The sequence below is a fragment of the Taeniopygia guttata genome, chromosome 1 (assembly GCF_048771995.1).
Source record: "Taeniopygia guttata chromosome 1, bTaeGut7.mat, whole genome shotgun sequence".
Classification (NCBI taxonomy): domain Eukaryota; kingdom Metazoa; phylum Chordata; class Aves; order Passeriformes; family Estrildidae; genus Taeniopygia; species Taeniopygia guttata.
In genome coordinates this window covers 70,308,351-70,327,766 of record NC_133024.1, presented here as the reverse complement: position 1 = coordinate 70,327,766, position 19,416 = coordinate 70,308,351, and the positions used below count along the sequence as shown (strand labels likewise).

The following is a 19,416-nucleotide window of genomic DNA, read 5'->3' as shown; positions in this document are numbered from 1 at the left end:
AACTTTGAGCACATTTCTCTGTTTTGCAAAAATGAGAAAAAGCCTGAGAATGCTGAATTCTCAGATCCCAAGAGATGTAACCTAAGTCAAATTGCATAGCAAATGAATTTATAAGCCAATATATGTTGCTGCTGCAGTAAGTCCTAGCTGAGCGATGATTACAAACTTCTCCCAACAGTTGTAAAAACAGAACAACACAATTCTATCAATTTTTAACATTGTGGGGCTTTTAAGTTAAAGAACTGTGTACTACATTCCCCTCTCCCAACACTACCTCTTCCTTATTCTTTCTAACTTCTTCTACTTTAACTTTTGTCAATTTCCTTTGTGTTGAGGAAAGAGATGTATAATTCTGTATGCTGCAAGTAGCTAGAAAACTACATTGCTTATTTTCAGCTGTTCTGTTGAGCAGATGCTTTAATATCAGCAAACACACACTACACATTTGATATTTTCTGAGAGCTGTTACACCTTATCTGAAAGATTCACTACTCTACTACTGTTCATCGTGCTTGCTTTTGTCTGATGAGTACATGTCCAGAAGTATTAAATGTATAAAACGTATTGAGATAACTATAAATTTTTTTCTGTCACTAGTGGTCACCAATTTAAAGCAATTAATAGGCAAAATACAAATTCAGTACCCTTGGAAAAAGACAATACTTCTGTCTGCTTAGATAAGCAAGCTGAAGTGAACAGAATCATTCCTACCTGATGCAAAAGGAAGAGTCCGACAACACAGTTTTAGAACAGGAAGGAGCTGCTTTCCCTGTGGTCTGGACTATGAAAGTTGAAGAAAGAAACTTACTGTAAAGAAAAGCTCCATAACTCTGCTGTCCAGGAGGGTCTCGCGCCAGGATTCTGTTGGCTTTAGCATCACATTTTGTGAGGATTCAAACATAGCTATATAATGTCTGCCCAGTTATCTGGTGTCAAGGTCAACAATAACATTCCTACTTGGCTTTAAAAAAATCCTAGATACAACAGGATCCATTCAGAAAGAATGTAATGGAAACAAACTTTAAGCCTCTTCACATACACAGCATAATTCATGCATGAGGCCAAGGAATAAAAGGTATTAAGTATTGAAAAAAAGAATGCTCCAGGAATGTTAGATAACAGTTTGATCATAATTATGAGACATACCATAGCGATACGATCACTTTGATAACCAGGGTGTCTAATGTGACACAGCGAGAAGGGAAAAAAGCAACCGCAATTAACAGGTGTTAAAATTTATGCAAAATAGGAAATAATTTTCTAAAAAATTTTCCTGGCAGCTTTTAAAAAGACCTTACCATAGCTAAAGATAGCTCATTGAAATCTATATCCTATTTTTCTAAATAGCCAGATATGTGTCACAGAATGCAGATATGTTAGCCCTCTATTAATCTACATTTTCTAATCACACTGAGAAGAACAAAAGCAAAAGTCAGCACAAGGCATTGTCACATTCAACATGTTTGTAAGAGACACTCATGAAAAATGTGCATGCTGTAAAGACACAATTTTGCTGCACCCATTTCAGCTCTCACCATGTATTTTGGCATAACTTAATTTACAAAATTCTGCAAATACTCTAGTACAGAAAAAACAGACATGAGCAAAAACATTTAAACAAACAGGTTCAATTCTCTGTCAGTCTGATCAGACAACAGTTTTAATCAAAAAAATTTTTGAAGTACTTCTCTTTGACACCATCCGTTTCAAGTAATACCTGCTAAGTTAAAGCAGTTTTACTAATGTTTTATTTGTCTTTCTTAAACCCTACATTATCCTCTTTGATCCTTTTCTAACCCAACCGTCAGAGTAGGTAACAGCATGTTCAGCTGCACATAATTTACTTGATGTTACCTTTTGTAGCATAAAGAATCTGGTACTATAAAATGCATATAAGAAACTATTTCTATGTCTAGAATGAAATAAATTTTGCAACGGCATCATTAACTTTTGATGGGTTTTGTTTAAGCAAACAGTATTTAAAGCAAGCAAGTAGTCTAATATGAAAAACTGTGTCACAAAGCAGGATACACAATTTCAGTTTATTTATACTTGTCTTCCGAGTTCTGCCACAAAACAAAATTCCTAATGACACTGCAAAACCACACTCTAAAAAAAGGGACCTTTTCCACAGTACAGTACCAAGTGAACCTACACTAGTTGTATGTGTCCAGGACTGCTGTCAGCACGTAAGAACAATCAGGGGTTTTCACATTAGTGCAAAATAAAAGCAGTTTCACAATTTTCAAGATTATATTAAAAGCAGTTTCACAATTTTCAGTGTATGTTGAACTAACCAGATCTGCATTATTTCAGATGGGGAAAAACTAAAAGTCAGAATTTTCTACTTTGATTCTATCTGAAAAGATGATGTAGTTTAATTGATCAAAGATGCTTTGGTTCTACCCAGAAGAAAAAAAAATTATACAAGCATGAAATTATCACATGCAAGCATCCTTTATCAGGAGTAATATTCTAAATTAAAAATTAATTTTATCTGGCAAATTAAGCAATGCCTTTTTTCCTTCCCATTTAGAATGTCTTTGTCAAAATGGTATTTTAAAATTGCATACTGACAAGAATGTCCTTTGCTGTGACTCTCCAACAAGCTATTGGCAAGAATGTTTTATCAGAAGACAATTATAAACACCTTACCAATCTGTGAAAAATTTACTCTTTGCTAAGGTTGAGTCTACAGAGGGGACCGGCTACAAAATGCTTTTCACATGGCATGAAAGAAGCACTAGCTTGCTGTCACTATTTTAACAAGACTCACTATTTAGAGGCCTTATCCTGTTATTTTTAGTCTTGTTTCTCACACTAATGGACTGATGACACATCTGACAATAGGAGATTTGTGGGTAAAATATCTGTTCACTGAACATTACAAATTATGACTCCACCTATCATGGAGATCTTGCAGCCATTTTCCAGCATGTACCACATGTATGCAATCATTAGCAGAAACTGGCTGTGGAGATGCTTACTGCCACAAGTACTCCAGCTTACATTGTGCTACAGTTTGGTCTTAGTAGCAGCAGTCTAGTTATGCCAAACCTGAAAAAAATGGCACTAAATTACCTCGTACATGGGTGCACACAGGACAAATGCACTCTTCATCACCCAAAATTAACTTACTTGTCAAGACTTACAAAAAACCAAAAAGTACAGAATGAGCAAAACACTTTTTTTTTTCTAAGCACTCAAGCTTATGATTTAGGCTTACAACATAGATAAATGATAAGCATAGATTAGTCCACTATGACATCCTGGAGAGATTTTTTTGTTTCCAGAATGAAAAACAATTGCAAATCACTTCTGGTAATAATACAAATATTTCTAGCATTCCCAGGTCTATTGAGGAATGATAAACTTTTACTAAAATTCACTTTGAATTATATGGAAATCCAGGCTAACAAACAGCTACCAGAAGCATGTTAATGTTCCACACATTTTTCAAGGCTTGGGACACTGATTCCTTCAGAGACTTGAATCTTCTGCATGAATCGGATTATTCAGTGATGTGAACTCAACTCTATTAAAAATCATAAGAACATAATTAGATGGCTTAGTGTAAGATAAGGACCTTATGGTGATTATTACTGCCTAGAGAGGAAGACTAGAAGACCATAATGTTAAAAGAGATTTTCTTTTATCTTTGACTAAATTTACGCATGTAGACATTAGCTCTATGCTTGGTTCTGTTTCATAAGATGGAAAAATAACAGTAGTTTTTTCAAAGTTATAATTCTTTTATTTCAAAACTAATTTAGAAACAAAAAAGTTTGAGGTTTTATGTGCTTCTTGGAGGAACAAGAAAACAATGAAAAAAAAAAAACAACAAATGTTTAGTTTTCCTCTCACTCACTAGCCTCCGTCCCAGGAAGGGACTGATAGGTGAAGATGAATATTAAAATATTTCATATACTAAGGTAGTCAAGAGGGATTATAATATTTTACTTCAGTACTTCAACCAATTCCAATATCTGAGAATGAATGCCACAATCTTTTTCCCAAGAGAGGCAAGGCTTGTTCTTCCACAAAACAGTAAGTTTGGAATTCAAAAAACAAAGCTGGGATTTCTTCTACTAGAACCCCATTCATAAGTTTGTGCACAGAAGTGAAACATCTCAGAAAAGGAGGGAAAACTCCTGGAGTGTTAAGGTCTGAATATCTTTCTTAAAAGTAATTTTAATCTTTACTTTTGTTATTTGAAATATTTCTTGACTTTCTGCCTGTCATAGACTTACATTTTAAAAATAAACTGCATTAGAAAGGTACCTGCCCTCCAGTGTTATGTTAAATACTGTTTTTATCTGGATTTTTAAGACCTCCTCTAGCTTTCTAGCTAATGAGCCAAGCACATGGAATAAGTCTAAGGAGCAACTGCCTAAAATTGCTGCAGAGGCTTGCTGCCCCCTATGGAGAAATCCTACACAGACCTTTCCATACCTTGCACTCTTGGCAAGTACATCCAGCAACCAGGACAATGAGCATATGCTTAAATACTATTAAACACAAGTATTCTTAACAGTCACGAGAATGAAACAATACTTTGTGTTGGAGACACTGGACTCAGATTGCAGGAACAGGAGTAGGAAGTGCAGGAACACCCAAGCTAATTTTAAACCTGGCCAATTCCAGAGCCATGCCAGTTCCAAGGCTCATGACCACCCATGTGGATTCTGCAGTCCTTGGTACATTCTGCTGCTACAGTTATGCAGTTTATGATATGCAAGCTGATCACTTCCAGCCTAACAGCACGTAAAGCACCCACCCACATCACACAGATGTGGCTCAGGAGTCACACCTTTCCACCACACACCAGCTGCCATCCAGGGTGCTGTAACCATTGCTGCAAAATTGGAAACTTAAAAACCACTGGGGCAAGAAAGAATATCAGTTCCCCTTCCCAAAAAGGGTAATTTCCTGGTCTCTTTTCCTCTTCTGATATTAATGCTGTTAAGATGTTCCTATATTGAACTGATTACAGAATTCATTCAGGAAAACGGAAATGATGAAAGATTGTTTAAAAGTTCAACATCAATACAAATATGTTTAGTGCAATTACGACAGAATTCAGGGGATCTTCCAATCTTCTTGGGTTTGCCCAATGTTGTCTTAAAAAGTTGTTAGAAAGAACTGACAAGAAAACACCGTGTCCTAGAAATAATTTCTAACCATCAGGGATTTCAAAGCCAGGTTAGTTTTTACCTAGAAGTGGTAGGTGATAAAGGTCTGATAAAAGTAAAATTCAGCTCTCTTAAATACAGCTGTTTCAGTTACGTTGAATTTTGCTCTATATCCCAAAAAATAGACAGGATAGTGCCCCAATGCTTCATTTTTCAGATAAGAACAGACTGCTGCAGTAAATTCAGGATAATTCCAGGCTGCTAACAAACACAAGGCCTATGGAAAGCAGCCATGCTGCTGAAGAAATCAGTGTTGTCACTCCTTGGTACAGGTAGAATAATTTCTGTAGCTGTGCAACAAATCAAACCAGGGGCCAAAATCTGCTAAAAAAGCCCCACCACATTTTTAGCTGGGTGGTTCCCTGCTGAGCATCATGTTCATGGGAGGTGATATGGCAAGATGCTTTTACAGCAGCAATGCCAACTTGAACCATTCCTCAAAATCAGCCTTGAGTTTTCTGTCTCATTTTCATGCACTTCCATTATGCACAACAGATGCTACAAATATGGGCTGGACTGAGTTCAAATCTTAGAAGTCTGCAGAACTATATGGTTCACAGAACCTCCCAGACAGGTGTCTCATTCTGGCTTGAAGTTTAAAAGACATTTTCAAAACAGAGATATTAAGTGTGTGGCCAATGAACACAAAAATGTTCAGATGAGACAAAAGCTTCATTCAGTTCATACAACTGCCATGGCACCAACAACTCCAATGGAACAGCAATGACGTGTATCAGTAGAGTGCAAACCACTAGGTCTACATAACCTGCATTTTAAATCCCCTATTCTACATTCACTTGAAAATTTGCCAGCTTGCCTCCAAGCAAGTACAGGCACTAAATCCAAAACAAGAACTAAAGCTCAAGTATCTCTTTATTCATGTACTGTAATCCATACATTGAATAAGGGATAAGTACTTCCATGACAGCTCCTAATGACAGATAATAGACACCTTTCTGTAGATGGGAGATAGCTGCGCACAGTTCTTATGTTCTGTTCAAGAACTTTTACATTTGAGGACATTCAGCCAAAGTCCATTAGAATATGGCTGCCAGGAAAAGAAAAATCCCAAAATCGACAAGAGAAATATCTCTGGAAATAAAATGATAAAAATTATAATTACATCCTGACTTCACAGGATGTGTATGTCCATGCCAAGGTGTATTAAAGCCCAACAACACTCAGCTTCTTAACTGGAGATTTGGGTACTCACAATGTACTGAAAGTCAGATTCTTGAAGGAACTTTTGTAAAGGAGACGGTGGTACTTTTTAGTACTGATCATCCTTAAGTACTTCCTTAATTAGTGGAAGCATTCATTTTAGAAAAGATGCAGTTAAAACTAGTTCCATCCAAGTAAATAATATTTAACAATACTGTAACAGTACTGAAAAAAGAAACTGTGCAGAAGCCAACATGCCACAAGATACTATCTCTAAAGCCTCCACAAACACCGGGTAAACTAATATCTCAAGGTGGCAGATAAAAATAACAATAGATGATTGCTGGAAAATGAAATAGGAGAAACTGGACATGACTGAAGGGAGGCCTCCTAGGTCACCGTGCCTTGTCCTTCCTACTGCAGGCAGTACATCCCAAGATAATTAAAAAATACTGAGTTCCAACTTGAAATTAGGTAGAGTTTCTTCCTTTGTTGCTCCAATGAGGTGGGTATTCCAGAATGCATTTTTCATGGTAGCAACAGACAATGCAGACTTACCACAACTTTTCTTACAATTGGTGGCAACACTGTCCAAAACTGCATTTAACAATGCAACATTTATAAAGTTGTCCTGTAACAGCACAGAACTCTTGAGAAGTGGTATGTTTCAATTCAATTCTAAGATCCTGGAGATTTGAATAATGTGCTACTTAAAAATATATACCTGGGAATACAATGGATCATTTTACTCCATGCTTCAGTTATTAAATTCATGCCCATTGCTTCAGCATATGTACTATCAAGATTTGGAAAGAGGACACCAAAAGGACTCTAACCAATCAATCAACACAGTAATTCTCACATTCTTATGAAATGTGCTATCTATTTAGAAACTACAGCCAAGCTAAGTTTCACTGTCCATGAGCTAACAACCAACAGTTAAAGAGGTTATCTTAAGGAAAACAGATTTATGCCACAATACAATCAACATGGCACTGTAAACCCCAAGAGTTACTGAATATTTGGCAGCTAAGACTAACTTTTCCCAAGGACAACTGAAGATGTTCCAACTTCTGTGAACACAGGTTGATATATAAATAAAGACAACCCAAGCTGGTGCTGTAATTCTTTCAGCAAAATGAAGCATCCAATGGTAGAAAATAAAAATATGGTATCAGGTGGATGAGAAATTACAAAAATATTTGAAATTGATCCATTAAGAGCACTTTGGTCTATCCAATTTCCAGAAATGGCCAGAACTTGTTTAAGAGCTGTAGTATCTAAAGTAGGTTAAATAGCAGAAAATATGATTAATCTTAGCAGTAGTATGGCTTGCTTTGGTATTTCTAGTAACATTTATTTACTAGCACCTAAATCATTTAATATTATACAGATGTATAAAGGAAAGCTGGAATTCCAAGGCCCCACATGTTGTGTACATCTACCTCTCTATCTGGTTCCACCAGTGCAAACTTTAGCCAAGGACAAAGAGCTCATGAAGAACTACAGCCTTCACTTTTGAATTATACCAAAATCCCAGACACACCAACAGGTTAGAAGTGATTTAGAGCAGCACTGCAGAGAAGGAGCTAGGAGTGATAGCTGATGAACAACTAAACATGAGCTAACAATGTGCACTTACAGTCCAGAAAGACAACTGCATCCTGGGCTGCATCAAAAGGTTTAAGGAGGAAACTTCTTGCTCTACTCTGCTCCTCTGACACTCCACCTGTAATACTGACTACAGTTCTGGTGTCCCCAACATAAGGAGGACATGGAATTGATGAAAAGTCCAGAGGAGGCCATGTAGTTGATAGGAGACTGGAGCACCTGCCCTATGAAGACAGTCTGAGAAAGCTGGGGCTATTCTGCTGGAGCCTGCAGAAGAGAAGGTTGTGTGAACATCTCGTAGCAACCTTCCAGTGTCTCAGGGGGGCCTACAGGGAAGCTGTAGAGGGATTCTTTGTCAGGATCTGCAGTGATGGACAAGGAATAAATAATGGGCACAAACAGAGGAAATTCAGAGAAGCTGTGGATGCCCCAACCCTGGAAGTGTTCAAGGCCAGGTTCGATGGGGCTCTGAGCAGCCTGGTCCAGTGGAAGGTGTCCCTGCCCATAGCAGGGGGGTTGGAAATGGAGGATTTTTAAGGTCCCTTCCAACTTCCTATAATTCTATGACTCTGTACGTAGGACTACATAGTTTGTGCAGAGCCAGACTAAAATTCAGAGGGAACCACCACTGCACAATACAAGAGCATTTCCTTTCTATTTGAAATCTCAAGTCCACTTCCAAAGACTTTTATAAGGTGCAATAATTAGACTACAGTCTCCATTTTATAGGCACATGCACTAAATTCCTCTCTGAACCCCTACCAAATCACTTCAGGGATGAATAGAAGCAGGTTATTTACTTTTAATCCATGGAACCTTTCTCAAAGCCAATGTAACTGGCATTCTGTTTTACAGATGTGAACCAAGGAATATCCAGTTTCCAATAAATTTACTTTTGCTGCCTGCTGCATAATGAACAGACTAAAAGAAAACAAAAACACACAGGTATCACCTTCTGACTGACACACCAGAAAAGCAAATAAAATCCTTCACAGTAGATTTAAGAGCAACATCAAGATTCCTGCAGTATGTATAACTTAGTAGGAATTCCAGAAGTTTTAAGAAAAAAGTTTATAAACCAGCTTAAAAGTTTACTGAGATTCTTAAAGGTAGTCTGGCTATTAAAACAGGTGTGATATTGATTTACTACACGTACTGTCTAAAACCTCTATTAAATACAGAGTGTGATTGAGTATTTCTACAATATTTGTCTAGTTCATTTTTTGGATTGAGCATTTTTATATCTTTTTTTCTTCTCTCCTTTGCTAAGAGCCTTTCTCTTTCTTATTCCCATTTCCTCCTCTACTTTCCAACTCCACCTTTCTCTGGACTAATGAACAGCAGACATCACAAAAATATCAAAATGGAAGTAGTGGCACCTGTGTAAAAGGTTGACATTTCTTTTCCCGAGTACCAAATACTTTTTTTCAGGCTGAAGATATACCATGTTCTTTTATGGGGAGTTGGTTCACTTGCATGAACATGCATATTCCTGCATGATGGGGCATTTGCCTGTCCCTACCTCTTCTCTAAGGAAGAAAAGTAGGACAGATCAGATCTCTGCATAAAAATTGAAAAGGGCTCAGACTCTTCATCATATAGTTCTACACTGAAGTAGCATATTGCACATTTCCTGTTCCCTGCACCAACCAGACAGACCATAAACCTGTAAAAGGTGGGTACTCTGTATACTTTCTCTTTTATGTAAAATACTTTTAAGCTTTAATGAAAACCAACAGAAGCTTCTGTATGTAAACATCTCTTAGTAAGCATGGTGGAGACAAAAAGCACTAATGGAAGAAAACATAAATCAAGGAATAAACACAATGGTTCTAAGTTCTATGTTTTACTCTCCTTGCAAAAACTTTACTCCTCACCTAAGAAGTGACCCAAGTCAAGGGAAACAAAGGGCCTGACATGAAAAGGATATAATTTGGAGGAAGAAAGTTCCAGCTTAAGACCTGATTGGCTAGTGCAAGATAACGCTGAAACACTGAAGACATCTGAGCATTGAGGTTTTCACGTCTGCTGAATTCCTGAAGAACCTCTACTGTGACCATGAAGATCTGCCGCAGGTCATCCTCCTACAGTCAGGATGAACACAATACATTCAGTATCTCGGTCATTAGTGAAATGCTGATCAACAAGAAATACTTTTCCAGAGAATAAAACTTTCCAGTTTCACCCTATTTTCACTAAAATACAGGAAATACTCCAAAATTGCTAGAATTACCAGAATCCCCCCTTTTGTCAAAATTAATTCTGTTTGCAAAAACTATGAAAAAAATCCCCACAGAAAAGAGTTGGTCTTTGGCATGAAAAAAAGTTGGTAAGTTGTTCCACAACAGTTTAAAGCAATGCCTTCACTTAAACATTTGACTGGCCAAACAATACATCTGAGACAACCAGACTACACCATCTGCAATAATATTTTTAAATACATACATAGCTCTCCTTGGCTTTAAACCAAAGCTATATTTAAGACTATCATTGTTCCACAGAGTATTCATTTTGTTTGCAATTGGTAGCCAAGGAATTAGAGTCCAACAGCATAAAGATCAGTAGCTCTACATTCATAAAATGGGTACAAAGGGGTTGCACCTTTTTGATACAAGTTTTTTAAAAATGCATTATCAATTTTCCTGAAGTAGCTAGTATCTGCATTATTTGCAGTATTTGCCCTATCAAATGCTTTTAGGCATACAGTGTACCTGACTGCACCTGGCACAACAAAGTACTTTTGCTTCCACACGTTTCAATTTTAGAAAGAGGTAGAGAGGTAGCATATATCAATATAGAACTAGTTTACCTGAAATATACGTTTACAGTTACCATGGAACTCCATGCTTAGTCCAATGTTGCTGGTTTTACTTGAACTTGAGAACTCGCTCAACAACGCCGTTAGAATGGAACAGGCCAAAGTTTGCTATAAAAAACATAAGGGGGAATAATATAACTAAAAGATGTCCAATATGGCAATTGCACCTACAGTGTCCTTCATTTTTCTATTAGCATTTTAATATAACTACTACTTCAGTTTCTTCTAACACAAACTAGAACAAGTCAAACTTTCAGGAAAATAGATCCTTGGATGAACCATTTCTGGAATCATTGGGGCTCCATCCTTAAAAAAGAAATTTGAGCAATATAAAAGCTGGCATCTGTGTCATCATCATTACAAATGAAACCAACTTATTGCAAACCATTTCCCAGCCTTGCCATTTACTTTATCTCCCTGTCCACAGGCCTTTACAGATATTAGTTTCAGGGAAGATTCACTGTCCACTTATTTTTATTGATGTAATGGTTCAGGTCACCCTGAAGTTTGTTTTAGCCCTTCTTTAAATTTGCTACACATACCATATTGGCATTTGATCATAATTAACTTTATAGCACCAAAAATGATACAGGTTTGTCAAAAACAACACTTGCAATAACACTGTCTACTACATCTTCTCCCTCTCTCCCCATAAAAAAAATAGGAGAGGAATTCACAGAAAGCTCCAATACTTGAAAGGTCTTGGATACCGCCCTCCAAAGCACCACACTCACAAGCCTCAGAAATAACCCTTAAAACTACTCTGTTACAATTATGTCTCAGAAGTGATATAAAAATTGGTGAGAAAAAGGCATGTTAAATTTAGAGAGACAGATTCATGAAGACTAAAGGTTTTAGGTGTCTTTTTCATTCTCAAAATTTAAGATAAGGTAAATGAAATGCTTATCTAAAACACTACTTAAAAGCCAACTTTCTGTATGAAATACATCGCTCCAGCCTTTGTTGCTGTTTTCTGAAATATATAAAAAAAGCTTTTTTTCTTGATGCCAAAGTCCAGAAACCATCATCACCAGTTTTAGTATCTTTTAACTGATCTTTGCACATAAAGAGGAGAAAGTACTGCACAGTAGAGATGCAAGTAGTACTTCAAACTTGTGCCGTACACTGCTGTAACAAGCACAATAGAAAGTGTATACTGCTGAAATGAAAAGACTTTTTGTTAAAGAGATGTTCTTTACAAAACTTCCAAAATTACTGGCTATCCTCCCAGACTGTTCGGAGCCAAGGTGCCAGGGATGGACAGAGGGATAGGAATTGTTAAAGGGTCATGCATGCCAGCAAGTGTCCAGGGGTTAAACAGAAATATGCACACTACCTCTGAAGACCCGAAAGATTAAAGTGGAGATGATACTATTTATGCAAGCTCATACAACAGCTGAGACCAGTGCCATCCACCCACCAACTGCAACATCTTTGTTCAGAAATGCCTCTGAAGTCAGTACCTTGACCCCCCCCAGACAACTAGTTATCTTAGTCAGTAAACACTAAATTAACATTCTTACTTGATAAGTAAGTTCCAGACAGATCAAACATAGTGGCTTTGTGATAATACACAGGTTTTCTCTTTCACTACACAATAAAGCTGCATAAGCACAGCAGATCAGCATATTGCTGATCAGTTGCTAAGAAAAAGCTTTCCTATTTTAAAGAAATTATTTATTTCAAGTGGACTATTTCTCATTTACAGTCAGCTCTGTCAAACAGCACATAACACCAAAAAAGCATTTAGCCAGTGAAAACCAGCACCACAATTTAAACTACTCCAGTGAAAGTGCAACTTTGTCCCTTATATAATAGAAGTATTTTTAATTAGCTCAAACATTTCACAAATTTCAAATTTCTGTGCAAGGTATTCACACAATAAATATTTTTTTTAGTTAGAGGAAATACAGATTTAATATTAAAAAAACCAAAACAGTATAGACTAGTATTGAGTATTAAATCCAGCATTAAAAGTTCCATATGAAAATAATTAACCTGGTTACGAAAAAAAAAAAAACCTACTAAGAGAAACCCCTCAAGTCTGACTTTAGAACAATGCCTCAGATCAGAATATGTTTTTAAAGAAATAATGCAAAGTTTTCTCACATGACTCTCTAAATAGCTTAAAATACAAGTTTTTATTTGATGCTTAAATTACAGATTCACATTTTTCTGCTCAAAGCAGCCACAACGCAAGGACATCACTAGCTGCAATTACAAATTTGTACACTTTAATGCTCAGCAACATATCCTGATTACCAAGTGGTATCAGTGGCTCCAATAGTACAACAACCAGGCAAAAACTAAACTGCTGCTTTAGCATGCTAAGATCTTGACACCGAGCCACCATCCAGATCACCACAGGACACGCACGGCAATGATGCAGACTAGCCATCATTTGCAGTTGATTGCCAATTACTGGAAAATCAATCACCAAGTTCAAATGGGCAGGAACAATAGGAAAAGTAGTTAGTTCCCAGTGTGATTACAAATATTTCATATTAGCTGAAATAGTGCCTCCCTTTCTCTCCAGTGTTTATATATATATAAATAATTTATCCTTTCTCTTCGCAGAGTTATGTGTTACTGCATGGTAAAAGTGTGTAATAGATTTCTTTTTTGTGTACTTTTCTCTTGATTTCAAGGAAAAATTTAAAAGGAAGGTTTAAATTTTATGACTGATGGTAAAGACATCTCTTTGAAAGGGTAAAAATCAATGGGTACAGGTAGGCTAACTGAATCTGCAAAGCAGCTTGAGCTGTGACCTATCCTCCTGACTTCAATGAGAGCTAGTTCAGATAGTTCTGGGACGTCAGTACCTGCTTTGAGCACGACAGGAGAAAAATTATGTTACTAGATTTGCACACTTATTCCATCCAGCAGGCTAGCTCATAGCAAATAAACAGTGTACCCCTCTGCTCTGCTCTCTCCTACTGAATTCCCAGCATCCCATCAACTCCCTTAACTTGGTATTTCAATATCTGGGGTGCAAATCCTGCCCCATTCCCTCACCATCCCAAGGGCCTTGTGCAATATTTGCACATCCATAAACTTCTGTTGCCACCTGTGCTTACTCCTTGCATCCATAAGGAATTGTTAGCACTCCTGTATATCCAGGTCACAAGAGCAGGAGAAGACCAAAGAAAAGATATTGGCCAGTAATTTTGAATTTACTGCAACAACAGGTTGAGGTGAGATGGCTTGAGACTGATTTCCTAGAAGGCAGGTGCCAGCCCCCGTGAGTTTAGCTTCCAGACAAGAGCAGAGGAACAGATCAAGATCATAACCTGTCCTTGCAATGTCAAGTATTTGCACAGATATTTCCAAAACCACCAATTCCCAAAACTGCCATAAGGCAATAGGAATTTATACAGACTACTGTCCGTAGCAGTAAGATGGCTATTTTCATGAGTATTAACAAATTATTAGCTGCCATCTATTAAACTTTCCTGAATACACAGTAATATTTCAGAAACTCAGGAATAAAGCTCAAGTGAATTTTGCTAAAAATAAAATTTGATTTTCATAAAGTAATTATTCTGAAGGTTAACGACTAATATTTTGAATTACATTTTTTTAATATACATACTTGGTATGAAGACACTAAGTACATCAACATAAATATTATCACAAGAAAGATTTCAAAAATCTAAAACCAAACAATTTCAGAGAAACCAGTACTGGTGTGCTATGTGAACTAAAATTTCTTCCTCTTACACGTAAGAAAATTGAATACACCTAACACATATAAAATTCTAGGGTGGAGGGTTCTGGGGGTTTTGTGTTTTGGTTTTGGGATTTTTTTTTTTTTTAGTTGGTTGTTTTTTGTTGTTATTGTTGGTTTTGGTGTGGTTTTGGTTGATTTGTTTCTTTGTTTTCTAGTGGGAATTTTTGGGGTCTTTTTTAAAGGTTTTTTTTTAAGGTTTTTGCTACACCACAGAAGAGATTAACAATGCAAGTTAGTAATACCACACTGTAATAAGTAGAAAATGCACGTGACTCTGGGCATCATATTAAAAGCCAGATCTGAATGTCTATTGTGCAGCAATGCCATTAACTTCATACCAGTAAGAGTACACCTCTGAACCTAGTTTGACTCACTCCCTAGCAATTTCACTAGTTCTGCCACAAGTACATACCCAAACAATAAGCCCATCTAACAAAATAAAATCCTTCTCTTGTTGAGAGAGAGCATTGCCTCTGAGAATAGCTTGGCACTCACCCCAGTTAGCTTTATTACCAGGAATAAACTTTATGAAAGATCGCTATACATAAAATAGACTCTCAGCTGCTCAAACAGAAGATCAATGGGACTTGTGATAAGAGATTAACTTGGCAATCAGATACCCAGTACTAACATCGTTTTAGTGGTTTTCTTTTTAAATTTCTTTAATAAAACAAAGACACTACAGAAAGACCGTGTGTCATTTTAACTGTAAACAACATTTATATATAATTCATAAAACACAGATGCAAAAGGTAAATACAACTTATTCCTCCAAACAGAATGTCCCCTATAAAAGAAGCTAAAGCCATAATGTTTGAAGGGATTTCACACTTGTGCCTGGGCTGCCCATGGAATAAATGAAGTGCTTAATTTGAGGGTAGTTAGGTTACAAAGCATCTGAAAGGAAGGAGAGTTCAAATACAGCCTAGGAAAAAATGGACATGTGGTATACCAGCTCTGCAGCAATAAAGCAAACAGACAAAGCAGAATGAACTCCAATACCAAAACTGTTTCCTCGTTTCAAATTCACAGCAGAGATACAGTTATGCTGACAAAGATTTGATTAAAGAATGCATTTTACTACAAAACCTAAACTATCATGCAGTGCCTTCTGCAAGTATCATTTATACCTACAGAAAAAGCAGTAAGCATATTTAAAAGAAGAAAGATTTTGCCTGAATAGAGCAAATCATAACATCTAACCTGTTACATTAGATCACTGCCAGCCTGAATATGCATTTAGAGGACTTTTTGTCTCCACATGTATAATGTAAACTCTGATACTGAAACCAAAGGGAAGCCGTGTGAAGAGTTAATAGTATTCCAAAACTATCTAAATTAACTTGCACAAGAGCAGGAAGAATCAAAGAATAAATGTATCGGAAGCAGAATTTGCTGTGTTGCTCCTAGGTGATAGAATTCTATAATGAGAGTGTATCAAAATCAATTTTACTAAGTTGTTTAAAGCAAGGCTTTCTTCATAAAAGCAATAATAGTCTTCTTCATTAGTTTCCTTGAATAAGCACAGCTGGTTTTGCTAACATTTTCAGAGTATCTAAATCTCCAGAACATAAGCTCCAACTCCAAATTGGAAGGTTAAAAGGATGGCCAGAGGGCCAAAAGAAATATCTTTATGTACACAGAATAACTGGGCCCACTCCAGCTTTTCAACTTGGGAGTATTGCAAGATGGGTGGGGGACCCAGCAGCTGAAGTGCTGGTTCCCAACCAAAGAAAACCAGAACATATTTTGAAGAAATGTAAGCAAGCACCAGGAAGAACCCACTGATTTTCATCTGTTCCCTCCCAAATGAGCCAACTGGTGGAAAAAAGCTATAGAGAAGGGATATGATGATAGGAATAGGACCCACAGCTGCAGTTCTGTGCTGTCAGCAGTAAGGGACTGGCTGAGCAGTGCACTCCTTTCCTCTCATTCCCTTTTTGCCACTGTGCAAAGACAGATGAGCAGAACCAGGTTAACACATCAACGTTACAGCGGAACAATAGGCAAGACCTTGCTTCCCTTCCTGGGGGGAACCAGCCAAACTAAGGGAAACCCCCCCAGGGGTGAGCTGAGAAAGAAAAAGTCAATTCCCCTATGAATCACCATGGGCCAGAGGAAGATGATCTTGTGGCATGTGAAGCATGCAGGCTTTGGACAAAGAGAGAAGGGAAGTAGCAGCCTCTACTAATAATGGAAGAGGTCCAGGCAGAGTTTGCTGGAGCACAGGGTGCAAAACATGCTTTTCTTTGTTTCTCTGGAGACAGGCAGAGTTTTGAAGCAGAAATCAGGAGGAGAAAAAAAAAGGTAATCTCATAAAAGATTTTGAAGGCCAGAAAATCATTTATAAAGGTAACATATCCTTCTCCAGGTTCTTGTCTGAATGCCACCAGTTGGATCTTCACTCCTACCACAGCTGCATGAACAAATACAGGACTTTCAATTAAACTCAAAATAATGAATAGTTAGACTAGCCATGCAGCTCACCATCAGCAGCACCCAGCCCTAAATATACACCATCCCAACAAGTGCTCTTTGGTGGGTAGGTGTCCTCCCTCTCCCTACTTTTCCCAGTACTCACTCCTGGTCTTTCTTGCCTGCCTCTGCCGGTCATACTGCCAGCTATATCAAATGAGCTGCATTACACGGCTATGCTCCACAGCAGATCTGACCAAAGTAAAAAATGAGAGGCTGTGAGGGACAAGGGGCAGTTTCTAAGCAGGCTAACACAGAGATCCAGTATGTTACTGAGCACATTTATTCTGAAGGGCGGTACCTTTGAGAGGAAGAATGACTAAACACCAAGCAGCTATGGTCAACAAATGTCTTAAAGAGGCGTTTCCCCTCAGTCCTGTTAATTTGTGTGACACCAATTTTTATGTAATAAAAAAAAATACATGGTGTAACACATGGAAAGGCTTAATTTCTTCTTTCCCAGTGAGTCTGTAAGGTCACAGGTGAGGGACTCTAGAGGTGCAAATCTCATGAGATGGCAAAACTGAGGAAAGAAAGGGTTTGGGATGCCATACATAGAGCAGGGGACCCACATCTCACCACTTGGAACATATCTCCTCACTTCTCAGCCCTGTCATTAAAACTGTGGCTCTAGTATGACTGTAACTGTGGCATTATCAATTTCTAGTAGTTATTAAGCAACTAACCTGGAGACTTGCATCTCTGGTAAAGCGAGCTCCCTTTCAACAGAAAAATCTGAAAGCTGCAAAAGCACCCTGATTAATTCAACTACTAAAAAAACACATTTTGAAGTTCTCTTATATTTCTATCACTGAGTTTTAACCTCAGATGTGGAGTAGTTTCTGGATTCCTAAAATTCCCAAACCAATCTTTAACACATTAACTTAGGCCTTTATAGAGAACTTACCAGCCTAAATATCCTGGTTCACCCTCTGCTTTTTAGACTCAATATGACTCAAGGGCAAAAAGATACATAGAACAAGGTAACAACTTTATTTGACCAGAAGACACAAGTTGGGGTGGATAATACACATGTTTTTGTCAAAATGTGAAAGTCAGGAGAGCCTCTCCAACTCCTACCCTACCACATGAAACAGTAACAGCTAGACAGGTTTTCAGAAGTAAAATTCCCTTTAAAGAATAGAAACAAAAACTGTAAATGTTAAATAAATATAACTATCCAGGCAGCCATTATAATGGATAGATTAACCTCAATGAAGATGAATGCCTAGAGTTTTGCTTATTAATATTTCCCACTGCTCACATGAAATCCATTCACAGAACATCCCTCAGAAGCTTTAGGTAATCTGAAGCAGCTGGGTCTTCTCTCTAGCCCAACTAAGAACATTGAGAAACAGAACAACAGATTTACAAATGTTGCAAGAGAAGGAACTGTTAGGATTCCAGAGCTTTTCCAGTGAGTCTTGACAAGTCTTCTTCCATATACAAAAAAACTATGTAGGCTTCAGATATTAAGCTTTATATTAAAATACATTCAAAAAACACAGCTTCTGTTGCTTCCCAGTCTCATGTCAAGTCTATAGCAGCTGGATCCCTCTGCATCTGCCAACACATATACTGGAAGAAATCAAGGTGTAATCCATATCTCGGTCCGGTTTTAAACAAAATCTGATTGTGTTCACATGCAGATGAGATCCTCCTCCTGGGAGGCAGTCACTTAGCTGCCAGGATTCCTGTCCTTCTGGCAGGGATGAAGGCCAAATGAAATCCTTCAGCTATGCAAAAGCAGAATATTTTAACACAAGAAGAAAAGGCCAAGAAATTGAAGGCATTTATAGTTGAGAAGAACTTGTCCCACTCAATTCTCCAAAATCTTGAAATCAGTGATAGAAAACATGTATATAGAATTGTAAGATTGGCTCATGATACTGTGTCTGCTGCCAGAAACTGTCCCCCAGAGAAATGCAGATTTTGAAAACAGATCCTGAAATTGCTGTCACAGGCAGATTACAGATCTTCCTTCATGAACTTATATTGATAATACAGGAAGAGCCAGAAAAAACAAAACCAAGAACTCCAAAGCTAATCTTTGTCCTCCTAGAGAATTACTACTTAAACTCAGTTACAAATAAATAGGCAGCCAGACTAAAAGTTTGCTTTCACTTCTCAGACAAAGGTTTCTTCTGTGAGATTCATAAAGCACCAAATGGCAGAGACGCAGCAGCAGAAGCCAACATTCCAGTTCAGAACCTGGCTCTAACCACGCATCCTTCCCATCGCTGATGTATTAACTCTCCTTAGTGTCCTGTTATTTCCTTGACATGTACATTGTGTCCCATTACTAAAAGATTACTCAATAGTAAAGCAATTTTATTGCTCTCATGACAATTCCTCTCCTTATCTTCCTTCCAACCTCGTTCTTATTTTTTCATTCTCAACAGTTCATCCATCAGTCTTGTTCATATGCC

At 37.5% G+C, this 19,416-nt stretch overlaps 1 protein-coding gene across 2 annotated transcripts in view; it reads right to left on the bottom strand.

Annotated features, from left to right (window-relative positions):
• XPO4 (exportin 4) overlaps window positions 1-19,416 on the bottom strand; it is a 79,999-nt gene that overhangs the window by 32,432 nt on the left and 28,151 nt on the right. For both annotated transcript variants that reach the window (XM_030275499.4, XM_072930915.1), the window contains exons 5-7: window positions 10,774-10,890; window positions 9,895-10,048; window positions 809-921 (exon numbers count right to left, since the gene is read on the bottom strand). In XM_030275499.4, the coding sequence (XP_030131359.1) occupies window positions 809-921; window positions 9,895-10,048; window positions 10,774-10,890 (384 nt within the window). The remainder of the gene's footprint in view (window positions 1-808; window positions 922-9,894; window positions 10,049-10,773; window positions 10,891-19,416) is intronic.